Raw genomic sequence first — 17,987 nt, forward strand, 5'->3', positions numbered from 1 at the left:
GTTAGTTTGGGGGAATATGTAATGTAGGATTTAAAAAAAAAAAAAGATTTGCTGTTGTGCCGTCTTGTGAACGGCCCTGCCTGAACCACCCATCACTGCCTGGTAGCCGCAGGTGACTGCGTTCAGCCTTCTGCAGGGAATGCTGTCCTATGACAAGCCCTCCTCTACCCTAGGGTCACTTCTTGGGTGGCTTTACTTCTCCTCTGCTTCCCACAATTGCAACCCCCGCAGTGCAACGACCCCTGAGGAAACTCGGTCTTAAGTCCCAGGGACAAACGCTCCTGCCCCGCGGGGCTCCCGGGACACCACTGCGATCGGATTTCGCGCGGCCGCCCAGCTGCCCCTACTCCTCTCCCCTCCCGCCCGGGAACCCCCGGAGCCAATCAGAGCGTCGCGGAGCTCCGGGTTGTAGAGTCCCGCGCCCGGGACCCGCCCCTCTTTGTTGCGGTGGCCAATGGACGCAGTCGGAACATCGGCGGCTGCCCGGGTGACTCGGTTATATGTCACAGAATAACATTCGAGAATGGGACATGGAATGAGGCGACGACCGCAACAGCCCCAGCCGCCCCAGGCCCAGGCCCAGCAGCAGCAGCAGCAGCCCCCACCACCCCCGCCGCCCGGAGAGGCTCTGCAGCCATGAGGCCGACTGTGCAGAGGTAGGGTCCCGGAGCTGCGGCGCGCCCATCCCGCGCCCCGCCTGCTGCCGGTCCCCCCGGATGCCTGGCGCTGGAACTCGGGAAGGGGGCGGGTGGTGCCTGGGGGCCGCGGCCGCCCCTCGCCCGGGAGGGCTTCTTGGAGGAAACGCGGCCGCTTTTGCAAGCGGAGGCTGCCGCTGCGCCCTCGCGGCAGCCCCGGGCGCTCACGTGCAGGCACGTTCCGGCTCGGCTCGGCGCTCGGCCACATCTGGCGACCAAGGAACGTGTGGAGCTTTGCGGGGACCCCCGGTTCCATCCCGCGGCACACGCTGTCTTTCTTCCCTCTACCACGTCCACTCCGCAGCCTCCACGCTCCTTGTATTTCCCTCCCGCGGTTTAGCTGGGTGTGAAGCTTTGTGGCAAAATTCAAGTCGCCTTTCTAGGTAATTGCAGGGCTGGAAGCTCGCGTGCAATTCCCTGGGTGGGGGAAGGTCTGTCCGCTCGCGGGGGGCAGCGGACAGTGAAGTGGGGACACTTCGACGCCGCGCCGCCTTGGCCACGGCCCCCGCCGCGGTTCCTCCCGGCGTGCACTTACCCGCGGTGTGTGTTGTGTCTCACCGATTTCAGGCACGGCCCGTAAGCGGAGCTCCAGCCGCCGCTCCCCCTTCGCGCGTCCTGCGGCAGCGAGAGGCATGGAGAAGGCCGCCCCTGCGGGGCGCTGATCCCCGCGCCGCGCCCGCGCGCACACGCCCCCCGCTGCCGCCGCCGCCTCCGCGGGCCCCCAGCGCAGCTCTCCCCGCCCCGGCCCCGCCATGACCGGCTCGGCGGCCGACACTCACCGCTGCCCCCACCCCAAAGGCGCCAAAGGCACCAGGTCCCGGAGCAGCCACGCGCGGCCCGTGAGCCTCGCCACCAGCGGGGGTTCGGAGGAGGAGGACAAAGACGGCGGGGTGCTGTTTCACGTTAACAAGAGCGGCTTCCCCATCGACAGCCACACCTGGGAGCGCATGTGGATGCATGTGGCCAAAGTGCACCCCAAGGGGGGAGAGATGGTGGGCGCCATCAGGAACGCCACCTTCTTGGCAAAGGTTAGTGGCTCCGAAGGAGGGGGTTGGGGTGGGCAGTGATGGGACCATTTTGCCTGTGCGTCGCAAAGAGAGGCAATTTCCATTTTCCTGGGCCTGCTGCAAACTCCCTTACCCTCCCTATTCTTCCCAACCCCCCCTCCCCACCCCCCACCCCCGTTTGCTTAATTGAGATGTTTGTCTTGGACATCTTAGAAATGGGGGAGGGAGAGGAAGGGGGCTTGCTGTCCTGGGACTGTGTAGTCGGCTTGTGCCAAGGTTTCTTTGAATCTGGAGCCAAACTCTATTATTTTCTTAGCCCCGTGTACATCCTCCTTCAGGGAATACTGTAGCCACCAGGTAGCACCACTGGTGCCAGGAATGCATAGGCGTGCTAGGGATCCCATCCCGCTTATCCTCTTTGAAGTCTCTTGGTCCTCTCTGTCCCCACTTCCTTGCAAATGATTTATTAGGCTGTGAATGAATTTGCAATCAACCACTCAGACTTCTCAGTGTGAATCATTCCTAGACTTTTTGCCAGTTTTTTTTTTTATGACAGTGACTTTCACCTCTGAAACTTGCAAAACAGTCAACTCTTTTCCCAGCTTATCTGGGCTCCGAGAAAAACGAGTTTTAACTATGGCTTAAAAGGTACTTTCCAGTACACATGATAAATGAATCTCACCGGATAAAGAGGCTGAGGAGTGAAATGCTTTCTACCCTGAAGAGAAGCCAGTGAGCCAACTGGGTTTGGTGGCCAAGGATAACGTTAGTAAAGTGGAGGGAGATGTGCAGTGGTCGCTGTGTGAAACATCAAAATGCAAACTGGCAGAGAAATGCCGCAGAGCCTGGGGGCGGTAGCATGGCAGATGGTTTCCCGTGCACCCTGGGGACACTGGTCTGGACGAGAAGATGCCTACACAGGTCTAGGAATGCCAGACCTGAGACCTGGAAGGCCATCTGCTTGAGTCCCCAACCTGGAGCATCTGGTGACCTGAGCCTCTGAGCCTGCAGGCTGGAAAGCTGTGTGTGCTCTTGGGAAAAGTGACAGAGCCTGTAAACTTCCTGCCGCAGTTGGTTACCGTGTTTTATTACCCTGCTGGTCAAGGAGATCTTCGTTATGCCCAGCGAGAATCTTGTCTGCTTTAGTGTCACCCATAACTACCCTTGCTGAGGCTCAGAGCCTGAGAACAACCCTGGTACTGGAGTACAGTTCTCACTTCAGTGTTTGTCCTCCCTTAGGTGAGCCTTTCTCATTTAGCACCCTCAGCACGCACCCTGCTTCTAATTGTGGCTTCATCCTTCTCCCGACATTGTGGGTGGGGCCCCCCTTTCTCTGTGGGAATCAATGTTGTCTGATCAGTCATTGTTGGTAGAGACCTATCCAGTACCTCTCAGCAGAATCCCTTCCTCTTTCTGAAGGCCTCCTGGGAATGGGGGGCTCCTCGCCTCACAGGGCAGCTCCCAGACCTGGCCAGATTTGGTTACTGGGAAACTCTTTTCTTAAACTGAACAGAATTCCTCCTCTTCCCCCCTCGGTCACATGTCACCACTGATTCTTGTGTTCAAGAACCAAAGGGCAGGGCTTCCTAGGTGGCGCAGCGGTTAAGAATCCGCCTGCCAATGCAGAGGTCACAGGTTCGATCCTAGCTCCAGGAAGATCCCACATGCCGCGGAGCAAGTAAGCCCGTGTGCCAAAAAAAAAAAAAAAAGCGTAAAAAAAAAAAAGAACCAAAGGGCAGCACACGTCGACTTCATATGCTACTCACAGCTCCCTCAAATATTATAAGATCGTTCTCTTGGAGTAAGGAAAGGACTTGGACTAAAAAAATGAAGGGACTGAATTCTGGTTCTGGTTGTGCAACCTCTAGCTTTGTGGCCTTAGTCCCTCAAAATCTCCAGCCTTAGTTTTCTCATCTATAAAATGGGAGTAGATCAGATTTCACGTAAAGTTCTTTCCAACTCTCAAATCCCGTGGTGTTATGACCCATTAGTCTTCAGGTTGCTGGTCATCTGTGTGACACTAGAGGTGCATTGGGTTATTCTGCATCTTCCTTTAATTGTCTTTGTCCACACGTAGTTCCTTTCACCTTTTCTTATGTGTCATAATTCCCAGATCAACTCACTTTTCTTGTCCTCTTTCTAGACAATTGCTAGTTTATCATCACTCAGTCCCCGAAAACAAGCACAATTTGAAACACAATATTCTAAATGTTGTCTGAGCGGCTTGGAATATAAATTACTACTTTCTGAGACCTGTACTTGATACTTCGCTTATTGTGGCTGAATCCTGGGTTCTTAAAAAAAGAGCTTTCTTTTCTTTCTGTTCTTTTTTGTTGTTGTTTGTTTGTTTAATATAGTGGCCATATCATATCATACTTTCACAGTAACCTGAAGGTCGCATGAGAACTCCTGCCAAGCCAGGGCAACTCCTGGCTGAACATGGGCATCGGCTTTTTGAACCTAAATAAAGAGCTTCACATGTCTCTCTCTTACATTGCATCATAATGTTTGGTTCTCCATCCTCACTGCCATCACAGCATCCGCTCTCTCCCTGGTCCTGACATTCCCCAAACCCTGACCCCTGTGCGGGCCCTGGGATGGGAACAGCTTTGAAAGCTCCTGTTTCCAGGAGCCACTCCTCTCTGACTTGAGACTATTCCTGCACTCAGCTCAGCAGACTTTTCCCTTTGGGGCTAAGTCCTTTTCTCCTTTAATCAAATCAATGTCTTGCTGAGGAATCTGTACAGAGGAGGGGGGTGGTGGGGTGGTGGTGGAAGGGTTGGAGAGTTTCAGGGAGATGAACCTTTTTTTTGCCAATTGAATGTGGACTAAGAAGCAAAAGAAGTGGCCAGGGGAAAGTGTCAGAGGGCTAAGAGGAAGACTGAATGACACTTTCTTTGACTGCAGGACATTCTGTTAGCAGCCGTGGTCAGTTCTGCCCAAAGATCCAGGTGCCCCCACTGGGGAAAGGGGGACAGGGGTCACCTGCTCTGCGATCCTAAATGTGTGCCTGCAGACCTCTCCCCTGGTGGTTACTGGGTCTGAAGGTAACAGCTGATGAGGTGAAGGCCAGGGTTTTTCAGGGTTAGTGCAAGAAAGCAGCGCAAGTCAGTTGGAGGATAATAGAGGTTGGGAAGGGAGGGGCAGAGAGGATGGCTGGCCCAGAAAAAACAGCGGGGCCGACTGGGAAACAGCACCTTCTGCTTCTTGACTGGCTGAAGCCCGACTCTCCTGGGGCAGACGACCAGATGGATTTAGCAGGAAACACCAAGCCGTTTCTTGCAGACACCACGTGTTTGTGCTTCATTCTCACGTAGATCCCAAATTGGGAAATAATTCACATTTAGAGGGCTGAGCTTTGCCTGAGTGAAAAAGTGTGAGGGCTTGGGAGCCAAACGTTGCTGCCGTCAGGGCTCCGCTCCTGCCCTCTGCTGGCGCAGATGGGCAGTGCACTTTATCCCCGGTCCTGCGTTCAAAACCGTCTGTCGGAGCTTCCTGCTCAGCCCAAGGTTGTGGAGGACCAGGTCACCATCAACAGATTCCTGGCTGCCCCTGATGCAGGGGTCTGGGGCTCATCCTGGGCCCTAGAGTGATGTTCCGTGTGCTCCCTGTCAGGTTGCCAGAGAAAAATGCTTCGGCCTGGCGCATGCGCAGTGTAAATACATGTTCAGAGCGGGGACTGCAAAAGGCTTTGCTTTCTCCTTGTACTTTTTTGTTAAAGACTCCTGGTCCCTGGGGCTCTCGCTGCCTCCCTGGCTTCTTCCCTGGTTTCCCCCTTCTCTCCACACGGTGATGCACGGTGATGATACACACTTGTGTCCATCCACGTTCTGTCTTGCATTTTTCTGAGAGGTCATTGCGTTTGGCAAGGATGGAGTGAAAGCTCGCCTGCCTGTGGTTTGTTTTATTTTTCTTCTTGAACAACCATCTTCCTGTCCACTCCCCTCTTTCTGCCTATTCCCCACCCCCAGGGACCTCTCCCCCTAACTGTAGATGCAGTGCCTGTGTGCAGAGGGTGGTTTTAATCAGTGTCCTCTAGATTCTGCCTTCATCAGCTGGGCTGTGGCTTGAGGGGCCTGGATGCAGGAGGCAGGAGGGAATCTAGAGGGACAGGAACAGGGGAATTCTAGTTGGCGTCTCTGGTGAAACGGGACAGGGAAGTAGCAGGACAGACTCTCAGGACCTCAGTCAGGGAGAAGAAAAAAAAGTGTGCTCTTTTCATAAAAAAGTTGTACCAGTTTTCCCATCCTGCCATATGAGAGCATCCTCACCAGCACGGAGCATCCACATTTCAGAATACCTCTGCTAATTGGAGAGGTGAAAAATGACATTTTGCAGTGGCTTTAATTTGCATTCTTAAATTATTAGTGAGCTGGATCTTTTTAAAAAATATCTATTCACTGTTTGCATTGCTTCGTTTGTGAATTGTCTTTTCACAGTTTTGTTTTGTGTTTTGCTCTGCCGTGCGGCTCGTGGGATCTTAGTTCCCTGACCAGGGATCGAACATGGGCCCCCTGCAGTGGAAGCACAGAGTCCTAACCACTGGACAGCCAGGGAATTCCCTTCGTGGCCATTTTTTAAACTGTGATAACATAATTTATCATGTTAACCATTTTAATTGTACAGTTCTGTGAAGTAAGTACTTTCACATTGTTGCACAACCATCACCACCTTTCACCTCCAGAAATTTTTTTCTTCCTCAGCTAGAACTTTGTACCCATTAAACACTGAGTTCCCATTTCTCCCTCTCCTCAGCCTCTGGCAACCACCCTTCTATAATACTTTCTGTCTCTGTGAACTTGACTACTTTAGGAACCTCACATAAGAGAAATCATCCAATATTTGTCCTTTTGTGATTGGATTATTTCACTCAGCATAAGGTCTCCAAAGTTTTGGCATGTGTAGCATGTGTCAGAATGTCCCTCCTTTTTAAGGCTGAATAATATTTCATTGCATGTCTACTACATTTTGTTTATCCACTTATCTGTTGATGGACACTTGGGTTGCGTCCACCTTCTGGGGCCATTTTCTTCTCATTGAGGCATAGAAGGTTTTCTTATCACTTTGTATAAACTCTTCATGAATTAAGGGTATTAGCTCATGGCCACCACGTGTCCCCAGGGGAAGTGGATGTTTTCGTCCTCTTCCATCAGGCTGGGAAGGCATCTTGGTGATGCTCCTGAGTTGAGTGTCCAGGGGCTCAGGCCCTGCTGATGCTGTTTTCCAGTCCCTGAAAAGTGGAGACAATTCAGGCTTCCCCATCCAGACCCCCGAAAACACCCTGTTGATGAATAATGATAGCACAGCTAACACTTAAAGAGCACTGCGTGCCAAGCCCCAAGTTGCCTGCTTTCTACATTGGGTCACGTAGTCCTCAAGACAAGCCCAGAAGGTTTGGAGTAGGTGATATCCTCTCCTGTTTTATCAGGAAGGAACTGGAGTCTCAGCGAGGACGTGCAGCTGGCCCAGGCTCCACAGCAGTAGGTGACATACTGCCCCCTAAGGAGGCCTGCCTGGTGTATTGTGGTCGTCCTGTGGGGCGTTGGCAGCCGGAGGCGCTGTCGGGAGCTGACCCAGCCTGAGCCCCCGCCAGCTGTCCCAGACGGCAGGGTGGGTTGTAGCCGGATGACATCATCCCCTCAGCAGTCTCGGCTCCTCTCCCACCGCAGCCCTGCTCCCCCGCTGGGGTCTGGGGAATGTGGCTGCAGCTCCTGCACTCGCTCTCAGCAGGGGCTGAGGTAACCAGGCAGCTGTTTGTAAAAGCCCTTGGGCGCCCCTGGGCTGCTATTCTGAGGACCAGCTGCTGCCTGCCTCCCAGCCCATCCCTGGCTCTTGTGGGCTCTGCTGGGCTTGGGGGAGTTCAGATAACTTGGTGGTTGGCCCCCCAAAGCGGACTCAGAACCGGGTCCCTCTGGCTTCCTCAGGGCTTTGGCCAAGGGGACCCCTCAGGTGGCCGGTGCATCTACGGGACGTCTTCCCCTGCTCACCAGCTTTTCTATCAAACAGGAACCCACCGCACTTTCTCGTGTAGATGTGTGCTCCTGTCTTCCTAAGCTGTGTCATTTCCCTCCTCCCTTCCTCCATGCCTGGGCCACCTCCCCCTTTGTACCTGGCCCAGAGCTCGGAACACGGGACATGCGACAGCAGGTTGTTCCCGTTTTCCTCACTTCTCTGTGAAAGCGCTGGCACATTCTCACACGGAAGTCCAGGTGTGGGTAGATCCGTGGACGTTACTGCAGAACACAAGGACAAGCTTCCTCGTGTTTGCTAGGGCAGAAGCCCAGGGACACGCTTCGTATTTTGACTCTGGGGTGGGGCGGGGGGGAGGGCTGTGGGGAGGGCCATGTAAGCAAATGTTCACATGGGAACATTTTGCTCCCAAAAGTGACTCTCCAAGACAGGAATGGGATTTGAGTTGATCTGTTGTAAACAAAATGTTTGCAGGACAGCTGTGTGAGTGTGTGCACACACAGTCTTATATCCTGTCTCTCTCTCTCTCTCTCTTGCTCACACACACACACACACACACACACACACACACTCTGCACCTTGGCTGTGAAATAGAATGTGTGACTAGTTCCCTTTTATTTTAAGTAAAAGCAGCGGAAGGTGCAGAAGTATGAAGAGCCTCCTGCTTCAGGCCCGGGGGGCCGCCTCGCCCTCCAGCTTGGCCGTGGGGCCTGAGCCTGCAGAGCCGGGAACAGACCCGGGGACCGTCTGTGGGCAGCGTCTGGCCCTGGTGCCCAGCCAGGCTGCCCGGCGCCGTCTCCAAGTCCGTTCGCCAGCGGCTTTACCTTCCATCAGCTGAGCACTGAATCCCCAGGGCCTCCCTTTCCCTGTTTGCTTAGAGGGTGGAACTCCTCTGACCTGGGGCCCCTCCTGCTCCTCCCTGAGCGGCTGAGGTCTCCTCTCCTTCCTGCGGGAGCCGCAGACCCACACGGGCTGCGCGTCTCTGTCACCAGCGGCCCCCACCCCCAGGAGAGAGGCCAAGGTTAAGGGGCTGGGAAACAGGGGAAGGAAAGCAGAACCTGCTTTCTCCTTCCCAGGAGTGACTGGACTGGAAGCCCCTGCTTGTTCTCGCACTTGGCCTGGGCGGCAGGGTTGCTCAGAGCTGAGTGGTGTCTCAGCTCTAACTTCGCAAGAAGAGGCACCACCTCCCCCTTTCCAGGCCTGACTTGCCCCTGCTCCCTTCTCTTCCCAGCGAAGGTTAGAACTTCGTGACTGTTGACCACGAGGCGGACTAGGAGATGAAGGGGCGACTGGGCAGCCAGGTGGGGTCAAAGGGTAAGACGGCTCATGAGTGAGAGGAGCTGCACTTACCTGGGAAGATTCGCGGCAAGAGGGGAATCTTTCCTGATCCTCTTGGGGCTGGACTTGGGAAATGGATGCGATGGGCCGTGCAGGGGGTGATGTTGAGGAGACGTGGCCTGTGCAGCGCCAGGTTGCATTCCTCCGGGGCACCGTTCATCGTGTATTCGGTGGGGCCCTGGCGTCAGGCATGTCCAGGGGTCACACCAGCCCTGCAGCAAAAGTGTAGTTGTGCGGTAGAAGTGTGGGGACTAATGGAGCATCTCTGAACCTCCTGGACCAGGCCTGGGAAGGGGGACACTACAGGACATGGCCCTTGGCCTCAGGAAGGGCTGAGGCCCCCATGGCGGGGCAGGCCCCGTTCACACCACAGCACAGGGCGGGCCAGAGAGAGCCAGGGCGACCGAGTGGAGGGTGTGCCGAGGGAACGCCGAGAGGACGTCAGCAGGGGACTGACCGGTCTGGGGAGACCTTGTCCGAGAGGCACCAGCTGAACCGGTGCCCAGGCCAGGGTGGCCGTCTGCACTCGGGAGCAGCTCTGCGGGGGTTCCCGCCCTGGGCTCGCCCCCAGGCACTGGTCTCGCCCCCAGGCACTGGTCTCCTTGATAAAAACAATCTCTCTCTACTTCTCCGTAGCCTTCAGTACCCCAGGTTCCAAACTACAGGCTGTCAATGACGATCCCAGACTGGCTGCAGGCCGTCCAGAACTACATGAAGACGCTACAGTATCCTTCCGACCAGGGTCTGAGCAGACCCAGCCCGGGGCCGGGCGCGGTGATCGTGAGGCTGATGGCGTCTGCTCCCAGCTGGTCAGCAAATGCTGTGTGAGGTTGGTGGGGCCGGGCGTGGAGGGACGCCCCGGTGTGAGAGTCTATAAGGAGAGACGTTGGAGCACACCGTTGTGATGATCAGAGCCTCTTCCTTTAAGCGGGGGTGGGCCGGGCCAGCAAGGGGCAGCGAGGTGGTGGTGGGCGGCGCACGCCCCCTTCCTTGCGTCTCCTCCTCTTTCTCCACCTCCTCGGTCATCCTTGGCTCCCTCCATCTCTCTTCCTGTCCCAGCTTTCTTTCTTCCTCTTCCCCCCTAGTCTTTCTGTTTCTTTTCTTTCTTCTCACTTTTTGGCCTGATCCTGACCGCTCAGCATCTCCAAGAGTGCCACGTGGCACTGCCTTTGGCGCCCGATGCCCTTGGTCCGTTCCGCGTGAGTGAATGGGGCTCTGGGCTGGGGGCCCTCTCTCTTCACGTGAGTTTGAAGAAGAGCTGGGGAGCCCTGTGGGTCTAGGCTGGGTGCGCACCAGCCAGCCGGTGGCCCTTTTGTCCTCCGGTGTTCGCAATCAGGATTAGGTCAGTTCTGAACGCCCACATGAACTACATTGTAAGAACCAAGGGGCAGGGGCAGGTGGTCCCCTCGCCATGGTTGGTGCTTTACCAGGGATGGGAGTCAGATGGGAGCCAGGCCGATAGAGGTGCATGTGAGCGGGACAGGCTGTTTTGCCCAAGCAAGTCAGTGAGCATCTCGGCTAAGCCAGCACCGGCCTCCCTGCCAAGGCAGCTGCCGCCATCCAGGCCCCAGCACATTGTGCAGGGGGTCAGGCCTCTGTTTGCGCTCTGTCCTTCCTCCCTAAAGACATAGAACTTAGCAGAAAAGATGTCATGGGGCACTGCACACGTCCCACATGCCCCGGAAGAGCCTCCCCTCTCTGTGCTGTAGGTAAAGAGCTTTCCTGTGGACTTTTGTGTTTTCCCTGAAGGGGAAGGTCCCACCAGATGAGAACTGCCGCTCATTTGGGCGGGCAGGTTATTTGATTAGCCTCTCAGTTCCCACTTCACGGACTGTGAGCTGCTCTGCATGGCGTCTTCCCAGTGGAATCCCGAGGCGGTTTTAGAGAGAGAAGGTAGCACCAGCCTCCAGGGGGCAGTCGGGCAGTCCTCGCCCAGGGAAGGCTGATGTCAGTGCTGATCGCCAAACAGGGACCCTACATGGGGGGCTCCACGTGGCCCAGAAGCATAAACGTCTGCCAGAGTCGCCCTGGACCCCAAGAGCTGAGCCTTCCTGGATGTGCCCAACTCCTCACAGAACGTTCCAGAAGGTGGCAGAAATTAGAATGGCTCTCCCCTTCTATTTAGGATGTGGTCTTCACAAGGATCATCTGGTCAGAGATTAAAGAGGATGAGCCTGGCCGGGAATGCACTGATGGGGCAAGTTTGCACGTGCTTTACCTATCATTGGCTTGTGCTCCCGTAGACCCTGCAGCCCATTCTCAGTCCTGAAGGATCCACTTTTTCATTTCTCTCTTCACTGACCCATTGTGGTCACCGACCTGGATCACGGACTGCAGAGAGGGCTGGAGAAGGGAAAGCACCACCATGCTGCTGGGATCAGGCCCCAGGTCACCTGGCCGTTGGAGTGGCCTCTTTGTTCTGCCTTCTAACCAGACGTTTATTTAGTTCCTTGGGGCCTTCCTACTGCTTTGTCCTGGATGCGGTGAGTGGTACTAGGACCGCTTCGGGCCAGCCCTGACCATAGATATCCTCAGCTGGGGACATGAGAAAGGACAAATCCTGCCTTCCCTCCTGACAGCCTCACAGCACTGGCCAGCAGGAGTGCTGACCTGGCACAAGGTTCTGGAAAGAGCAGTCCTCACCCCTGAGCTGTGCTGTGTAGGGAGCAAAGGTTGATGTCTCCCTTCCTGAAGGCAGCGCTTACAGGAGGCTCTCCTTCCCAGCCCGCTTTCAGGGGCTGATAACTGTGAGGAACTGGGAAAGGATGGTCAGGTAATTTTTTATTATTTTATTAGAGGTTTGTCTTACGCCATGCACTAGATGTATAAAGTAGATAATGTGAACAGGGAGAAAGTTGGGCATATAGATAGAACCTTTGCCAGTTGCATTCTGCTTTAAATATGCCAGGAATCTCACTATTTGAATGAAATCTTGGTAAAGTGAAAAATCATTTCACAATGAGACTATGTAGCCCTTCATTTTTCACTCGTATCTAGGGTTTTGTATGTTGTATTTTTTAAAAGCTGGGCAAGCCTGTATTGTTATTGGTTATTCTTATGGCTCATGCTGGTAATTTCTAGACGGATGAGTTTGTTAAAATCATCCCCTGCCCCTCACCCTGGAACTTCCAATTCAACAGTCCCAGGTGGGGCGACTCTGAATGACATCAGGGGCTGAGAGCATGGCCTGAAACCAGAATCTCCAGGGGTAGAGCCCAGGATCTGCTTAGAACAATCTCTCCAGATGGTTGTTAAACATGCTTGTGTCTCAGCAGTTAAAAACGCCTTTGCCAGGAGAGGAATCGCAGCCCTTCTGGGGAGAGTGTGCAGTGCCGTGCGGTGATCATTGCCACCTTCTGCAGCTGCTAATAGCACTGTAGGGCCACACATCTAACCTCCTACTTCCCACCCGGGCTACAGGTTCATGCTTCATCAGCACCTTCCCAATATGCACTTTTTCTGTAGGATTTTGTTTGAGTCAGGAAAGAAAAACACACAAAGCAACTTTTCTTTAGGCTCAAAAAAAAAAATCAAGATCCAGTCTCAGAGAGCCTGGTAAGAAGAGAATCTGCTTCAGAATGAGCGGGTCCAGGCTTGCCAGTCCCTGAGACCCTGAGGGCAACCAGCTGAGTCCCAGGTTGTGGATAATGGTGTTGTCTTCTCAGATTTAGTAATCAATGTCAAACGTCAGTCCAGGCATGAAATGAAAGTGATGTCTCCATGGTAAGCTCTGCTGCAGAGTCTGTGTGCTCTTGAGAAACCCTACTACCATCTATCCACCTTCCATCCATCACCCTTCCATTCCTTCCATCCATCCATTCATATCCATCCATCAACCTATCCTTCTGTCTATCTGTCCAGCCAGCCAGCCTTCCATCCATCCATCCACTCTTCTATCAATTCCATCCAGAGCTTATCGTCTAGTAGGTGAATTAAGACATGTATTCAACTAACCAAAATACAGAGCAGATTGAAAATAGCTATTATATAGATCCAAGGTGCTTTGGGACCTAAGTTAGAAAGTAGATTTCCAGGGCAGTACAAGGAGGAGGAAGACGCTGTTGGTGATCTTCAGGCTACTGGCCACCTTCTGGAAAGCCCCCACTTCCTCATCCCTTTGAGAAATCCCTCTGCTGGATTACTGGGACCTTTGGAGCTTTCCGTCACTTTCCCTTTACATACTTCACACAGATACAATCATACAGGGACCCAGTTCTTTGAAATTAGGAAAATGAGACCGCTGAGTGGGTAAGTGGTGCATGACCTGTGGGCCAGGTGACCACACTCCTGTCTGAGAGCTGCTGTCTTTCTCTCGCACACTCTTTCTTTCATCCCAGTGTTCACGTACTCTGGTTTGTAAGGAGTGGGGGTGGGGGTGCTTCGGGGCCAGGTTGGAGGTGGGGCTGAGGTCTGGGCTACTCTGACAGCTAAGCTCAGGGATGGGCGAGACCTGTGAAATCTGTTTCATGTAGCCTTTTGCACTTGCTCCATTGTCACACCCCTTGTCCTGGGTTAGTGGAAGGGGGCCGCGGAGTACGGGCACTAACTTCCCGAAATTGCTTCTTGGAGGGAGGAGTGGAGAGTGTAGGAATTGAGTTCTGCCAGGTGTGGAGGCGAGTTCTTCCCTTTCCCTCTATATTCCTGCATGCTGCCTAGTGTGGAGACGGGCATGCTGGTGGATTGACACACAGACCGACTGCGTAATTAAATAAGTCTGAGATCCTTTGCTGTGCTCTACCCTACAGGTTAATGGAAACAGCGAAAGAAATGACTCGGGAGTCCTTGCCTATCAAATGCCTTGAAGCTGTCATCCTGGGCATGTATCCTTAAAATGATGGAAGCTTTAATTTACTCCAGACACGGGGCTGGTTGTGCCGTTAACATCCTAGATCCACAGAGATGATGCCCGTTGTCTCCTGGGAGGAAAGTGTCAAGCTCCCCTGGTGCTTCTCTTGAACTTTCACCATCTGGAGTTGAACCAAATCAGAGCTTGGACCATCATCAGTGTAACCTGTGAGCTGAAGCCTGCATCAAGGCCAGCTCCTGGGCCAGATGCATTAGTCATGAGTAGAATTCTAGCTTCGAGAGACTAGCGAGAGAGAGTATATCATTATTTTTTGCGTTAATCTGGCATTGCAACAGGAGAGACACTCCAGGGGAAATGGGATTATTCAAACTCATCTCCAGGGAAAATTCTAAGAGTGGGTTGTGGAGGAGCCCATTGGTGTAGTTTCCTGACCCTACAGGACATAAAGCTGAAACAAGGGTCTGGCCTCTGCACACTTTGTTTCATTTTTCACTAGACTCCTGGCTCCTTAGCCTGAGGGGGAATATGGTCCCGCATAACTGTGATGGCTCTGACTTATCAGTGATGGTGGCAGTAGAACATGATCTAGTAGAAAAGCAAAGTAAATCCCAGTTCTGGGGTGGACGGCTGGGGTGAATTGGCCAAGGGAACATGGTAACACATGAGCTCCAGAGGTGCTTCCGGGTTAGAAGAGGTAGATCCTTGAGGGCTGTGCTGAGAAGGATGACTTTTTCCAAAGGCAGTGGACAGCCCTGCCAAAATCTCTGGAGCAGAGACAGGATGTGATGAGGTGTGCACTTATTATTTTTTAATTTTTTTTATTTTTAGCTCTTTATTGTAATATAATTGCTTTACACTCTTGTACCAGCTTTTGAGGTACACCAAAGTGATTCAGCTGTACTCATACATATATCCCCATATCTCCTCCCTCCCGCACCTCCCTCCCACCCTCCCTGTCCTGGCCCTCTAAGGCATCACCCATCATCGAGTTTCTCTCCCTTTCTCATACAGCAACTTCCCGCTAGCTATCTGTTTTACAGTTGGTAGTGTAAATATGTCTATGCTACTCTCTCACTTCGTCCCAGCTTCCCCTTCGCCCCACGCCTTCCCAACCCCGTGTCCTCCAGTCCATTCTCTGCATCTGCATCCTTATTCTTGCCCTGTCACTGGGTTCATCAGTACCATTTTTTTTTAGATTTCGTATATATGAGTTAGCATACAGTATTTGTTTTTCTCTTTCTGGCTTACTTCGCTCTGTATGACAGTCTCTAAGTCTATCCACCTCATTACATATAGCTCCATCTCATTCCTTTTTATGGCTGACTAATATTCCATTGTATACATGTGCCACATCTTCTCTATCCATTCATCTGTTGATGGTCATTTAGGTTGCTTCCATGTCCTGGCTATTGTAAAGATTGCTGCAGTGAACATTATGGTACATGTTTCTTTTTGGATTATGGTTTTCTCTGGGTATATGCCCAGTAGTGGGATTACTGGATCATATGGTAGTTCTATTTGTAGTTTTTTAAGGAACCTCCAAACTGTTTTCCATAGTGGCTGTACCAGCTTACATTCCCACCAACAGTGCAGGAAGGTTCCCTTTTCTCCACACTCTCTCCAACATTTATTGTTTCTGGATGTTTTGATGATGGCCATTCTGACCGGTGTGAGGTGATACCTCATTGTGGCTTTGACTTGCATTTCTCTAATGATTAGTGATGTTGAGCATCTTTTCATGTGTTTGTTGGCCATCTGTATGTCTTCTTTGGAGAAATGTCTATTTAGGTCTTCCACCCCCATTTGTGGATTGGGTTATTTGCTTTTTTGGTATTAAGCTGCATGAGCTGCTTGTATATTTTGGAGATTAATCCTTTGTCCGTTGCTTCGTTGGCAAGTAATTTCTCCCATTCTGAGGGTTGTCTTCTTGTCTAGTTTATGGTTTCTTTTGCTGTGCAAAAGCTTTTAAGTTTCATGAAGTCCCATTTGTTTATTCTTGATTTTACTTCCATTATTCTAGGAGGTGGGTCAAAAAGGATCTTACTTTGATGTACGTCATGGAGTGTTCTGCCTATGTTTTCCTGTAGGAGTTTTATAGCGTCTGGCCTTACATTTAGGTCTTTAATCCATTTGGAGTTTATTTTTGTGTATGTTGTTAGGAAGTGTTCTAATTTCATTCTTTCACATGTAGCTGTCCAATTTTCCCAGCACCACTGATTGAAGAGGCTGTCTTTTTTCCATTGTATATTCTTGCCTCCTTTGTCAAAGATAAGGTGCCCATACGTGTGTGGGTTTACCTCTGGGTTCTCTATTGTGTTCCATTGATCTCCTTTCTCTTTTTGTGCCAGTACCATGCTGTCTTGATCACTGTGGCCTTGTTGTATAGTTTGAAGCCAGGAAGCCTAATTCCACCAACTCCATCTTTCCTTCTCAAGATTGCTTTGGCTAATTGGGGTCTTTTGTGTTTCCATACAAATCGTAAGATTTCTTGTTCTAGTTCTGTGAAAAATGCTGTTTGTAATTTGATAGGGATTGCGTTGAATCTGTAAATTGCCTTGGGTACTATGCTCATTTTCACAATGTTGATTCTTCCAATCCAAGAACATGGTATGTCTCTCCATCTGTTTGTATCGTCTTTGATTTCTTTCATCAGTGTCTTATAGTTTTCTGCATACAGGTCTTTTGCCTCCTTAGGCAGGTTGATTCCTAGGTAATTTATTCTTTTTGATGCAATGGTAAATGGGAGAGTTTCCTTAATTTCTCTTTCTGCTCTTTCATTGTTAGTGTATAGGAATGCAAGCGATTTCTGTGCATTAATTTTGTATCCTGCTACTTTACTAAATTCAATGATTAGTGCTAGCAGTTTTCTGGTAGAACCTTTGGGGTTTTCTATGTACAATATCATATCACCTGCAAAGAATGACAGTTTTACTTCTTCTTTTCCAGTTTGGATTCCTTTTATTTCATTTTCTTCTCTGATTGCTGTGGCTAAAACTGCCAAAACTATGTTGAATAATAATGGTGAGAGTGGGCACCCTTGTTTTGTTCCTGTTCTTAGAGGGAATTCTTTCAGTTTTTCCCCATTTAGAATGATGTTGGCTTTTGGTTTCTCATATGTGGTTTTATTATGTTGAGGTAATTTCCTTCTATGCCCATTTTCTGGAGAGTTTTTATCATAAATGGATGTTGAATTTTGTCAAAAGCTTTTTCTGCATCTATTGAGATGATCATATGGTTTTTATCCTTCAGTTTGTTGATATGATGTATCACATTGATGGATTTGTGTATACTGAAGAATCCTTGCATTCCAGGGATAAACCCCACTTGATCATGATGTATGATTTTTTTTAATGTGCTGTTGCATTCTGTTAGCTAGTATTTTGTTGAGGATTTTTGCATCTATATTCATCAGTGATATTGGCCTGTAATTTTCTTTTTTTGTGACATATTTGCCTGGTTTTGGTTTTAGGGTGATGGTGGCCTCGTAGAATGAGTTTGGGAGTGTTCCTCCTTCTGCTGTATTTTGGAAGAGTTTGAGAAGGATCGGTGTTAGCTCTTCTCTAAATGTTTGATAGAATTCACCTGTGAATCCATCTGGCCCTGGGCTTTTGTTTGTTGGGAGATTTTTAATCACAGTCTCAATTTCCGTACTTGTGATTGGTCTGTTCATATTTTATATTTCTTCCTGGTTCAGTCTTGGAAGTTTGTACTTTTCTAAGAATTTATCCATTTCTTCCAGGTTATCCAATTTATTGGCATATAGTTGCTTGTAGTAGTCTCTCGTGATCTTTTGTATTTCTGTGGTGTCCGTTGTTACTTCTCCTTTTTCATTTCTAATTCTGTTGATTTGTGTCTTCTCCCTTTTTTTCCTGATGAGTCTGGCTAATGGTTGATCAATTTTGTTTATCTTCTCAAAGAACCAGCTTTTAGTTTCATTGATCTTTGCTATTGTTTCCTTCATTCCTTTCTGATCTGATCTTTATGATTTCTTTCCTTCTGCTCATTTTGGGATTTTTTTGTTCTTCTTTCTCTGATTGTTTTAGGTGTAAGGTTAGGTTGTTAATTCGATATTTTTCTTGTTTCTTGAAGTAGGACTGTATTGCTATAAACTTCCCTCTTAGAACTGCTTTTGCTGTGTCCCATAGGTTTTGGGTTGTTGTGTTTTCATTG

At 50.8% G+C, this 17,987-nt stretch overlaps 1 protein-coding gene across 6 annotated transcripts in view; it reads left to right on the forward strand.

The window, feature by feature from the left end:
* The first annotated feature begins 462 nt into the window (after window positions 1-462).
* Window positions 463-17,987, forward strand: part of VASH2 (vasohibin 2) — a 45,480-nt gene continuing 27,955 nt past the window's right edge. For 2 of the 6 annotated variants that reach the window (XM_057726943.1, XM_057726945.1), the window contains exons 1-5: window positions 463-656; window positions 1,263-1,723; window positions 9,647-9,735; window positions 13,202-13,258; window positions 13,756-13,830. In XM_057726943.1, coding sequence (XP_057582926.1) covers window positions 1,448-1,723; window positions 9,647-9,735; window positions 13,202-13,258; window positions 13,756-13,830 — 497 coding nt within the window. In that variant the 5' untranslated portion in view covers window positions 463-656; window positions 1,263-1,447. Of the gene's footprint in view, window positions 657-996; window positions 1,079-1,262; window positions 1,724-9,646; window positions 9,840-13,201; window positions 13,259-13,755; window positions 13,831-17,987 lie in introns of those variants that run through there. The other 4 variants (XM_057726946.1, XM_057726948.1, XM_057726944.1 and 1 more) reach the window with 3 other exon arrangements.

Source organism: Hippopotamus amphibius, chromosome 3 (genome assembly GCF_030028045.1).
Source record: "Hippopotamus amphibius kiboko isolate mHipAmp2 chromosome 3, mHipAmp2.hap2, whole genome shotgun sequence".
NCBI lineage: Eukaryota > Metazoa > Chordata > Mammalia > Artiodactyla > Hippopotamidae > Hippopotamus > Hippopotamus amphibius.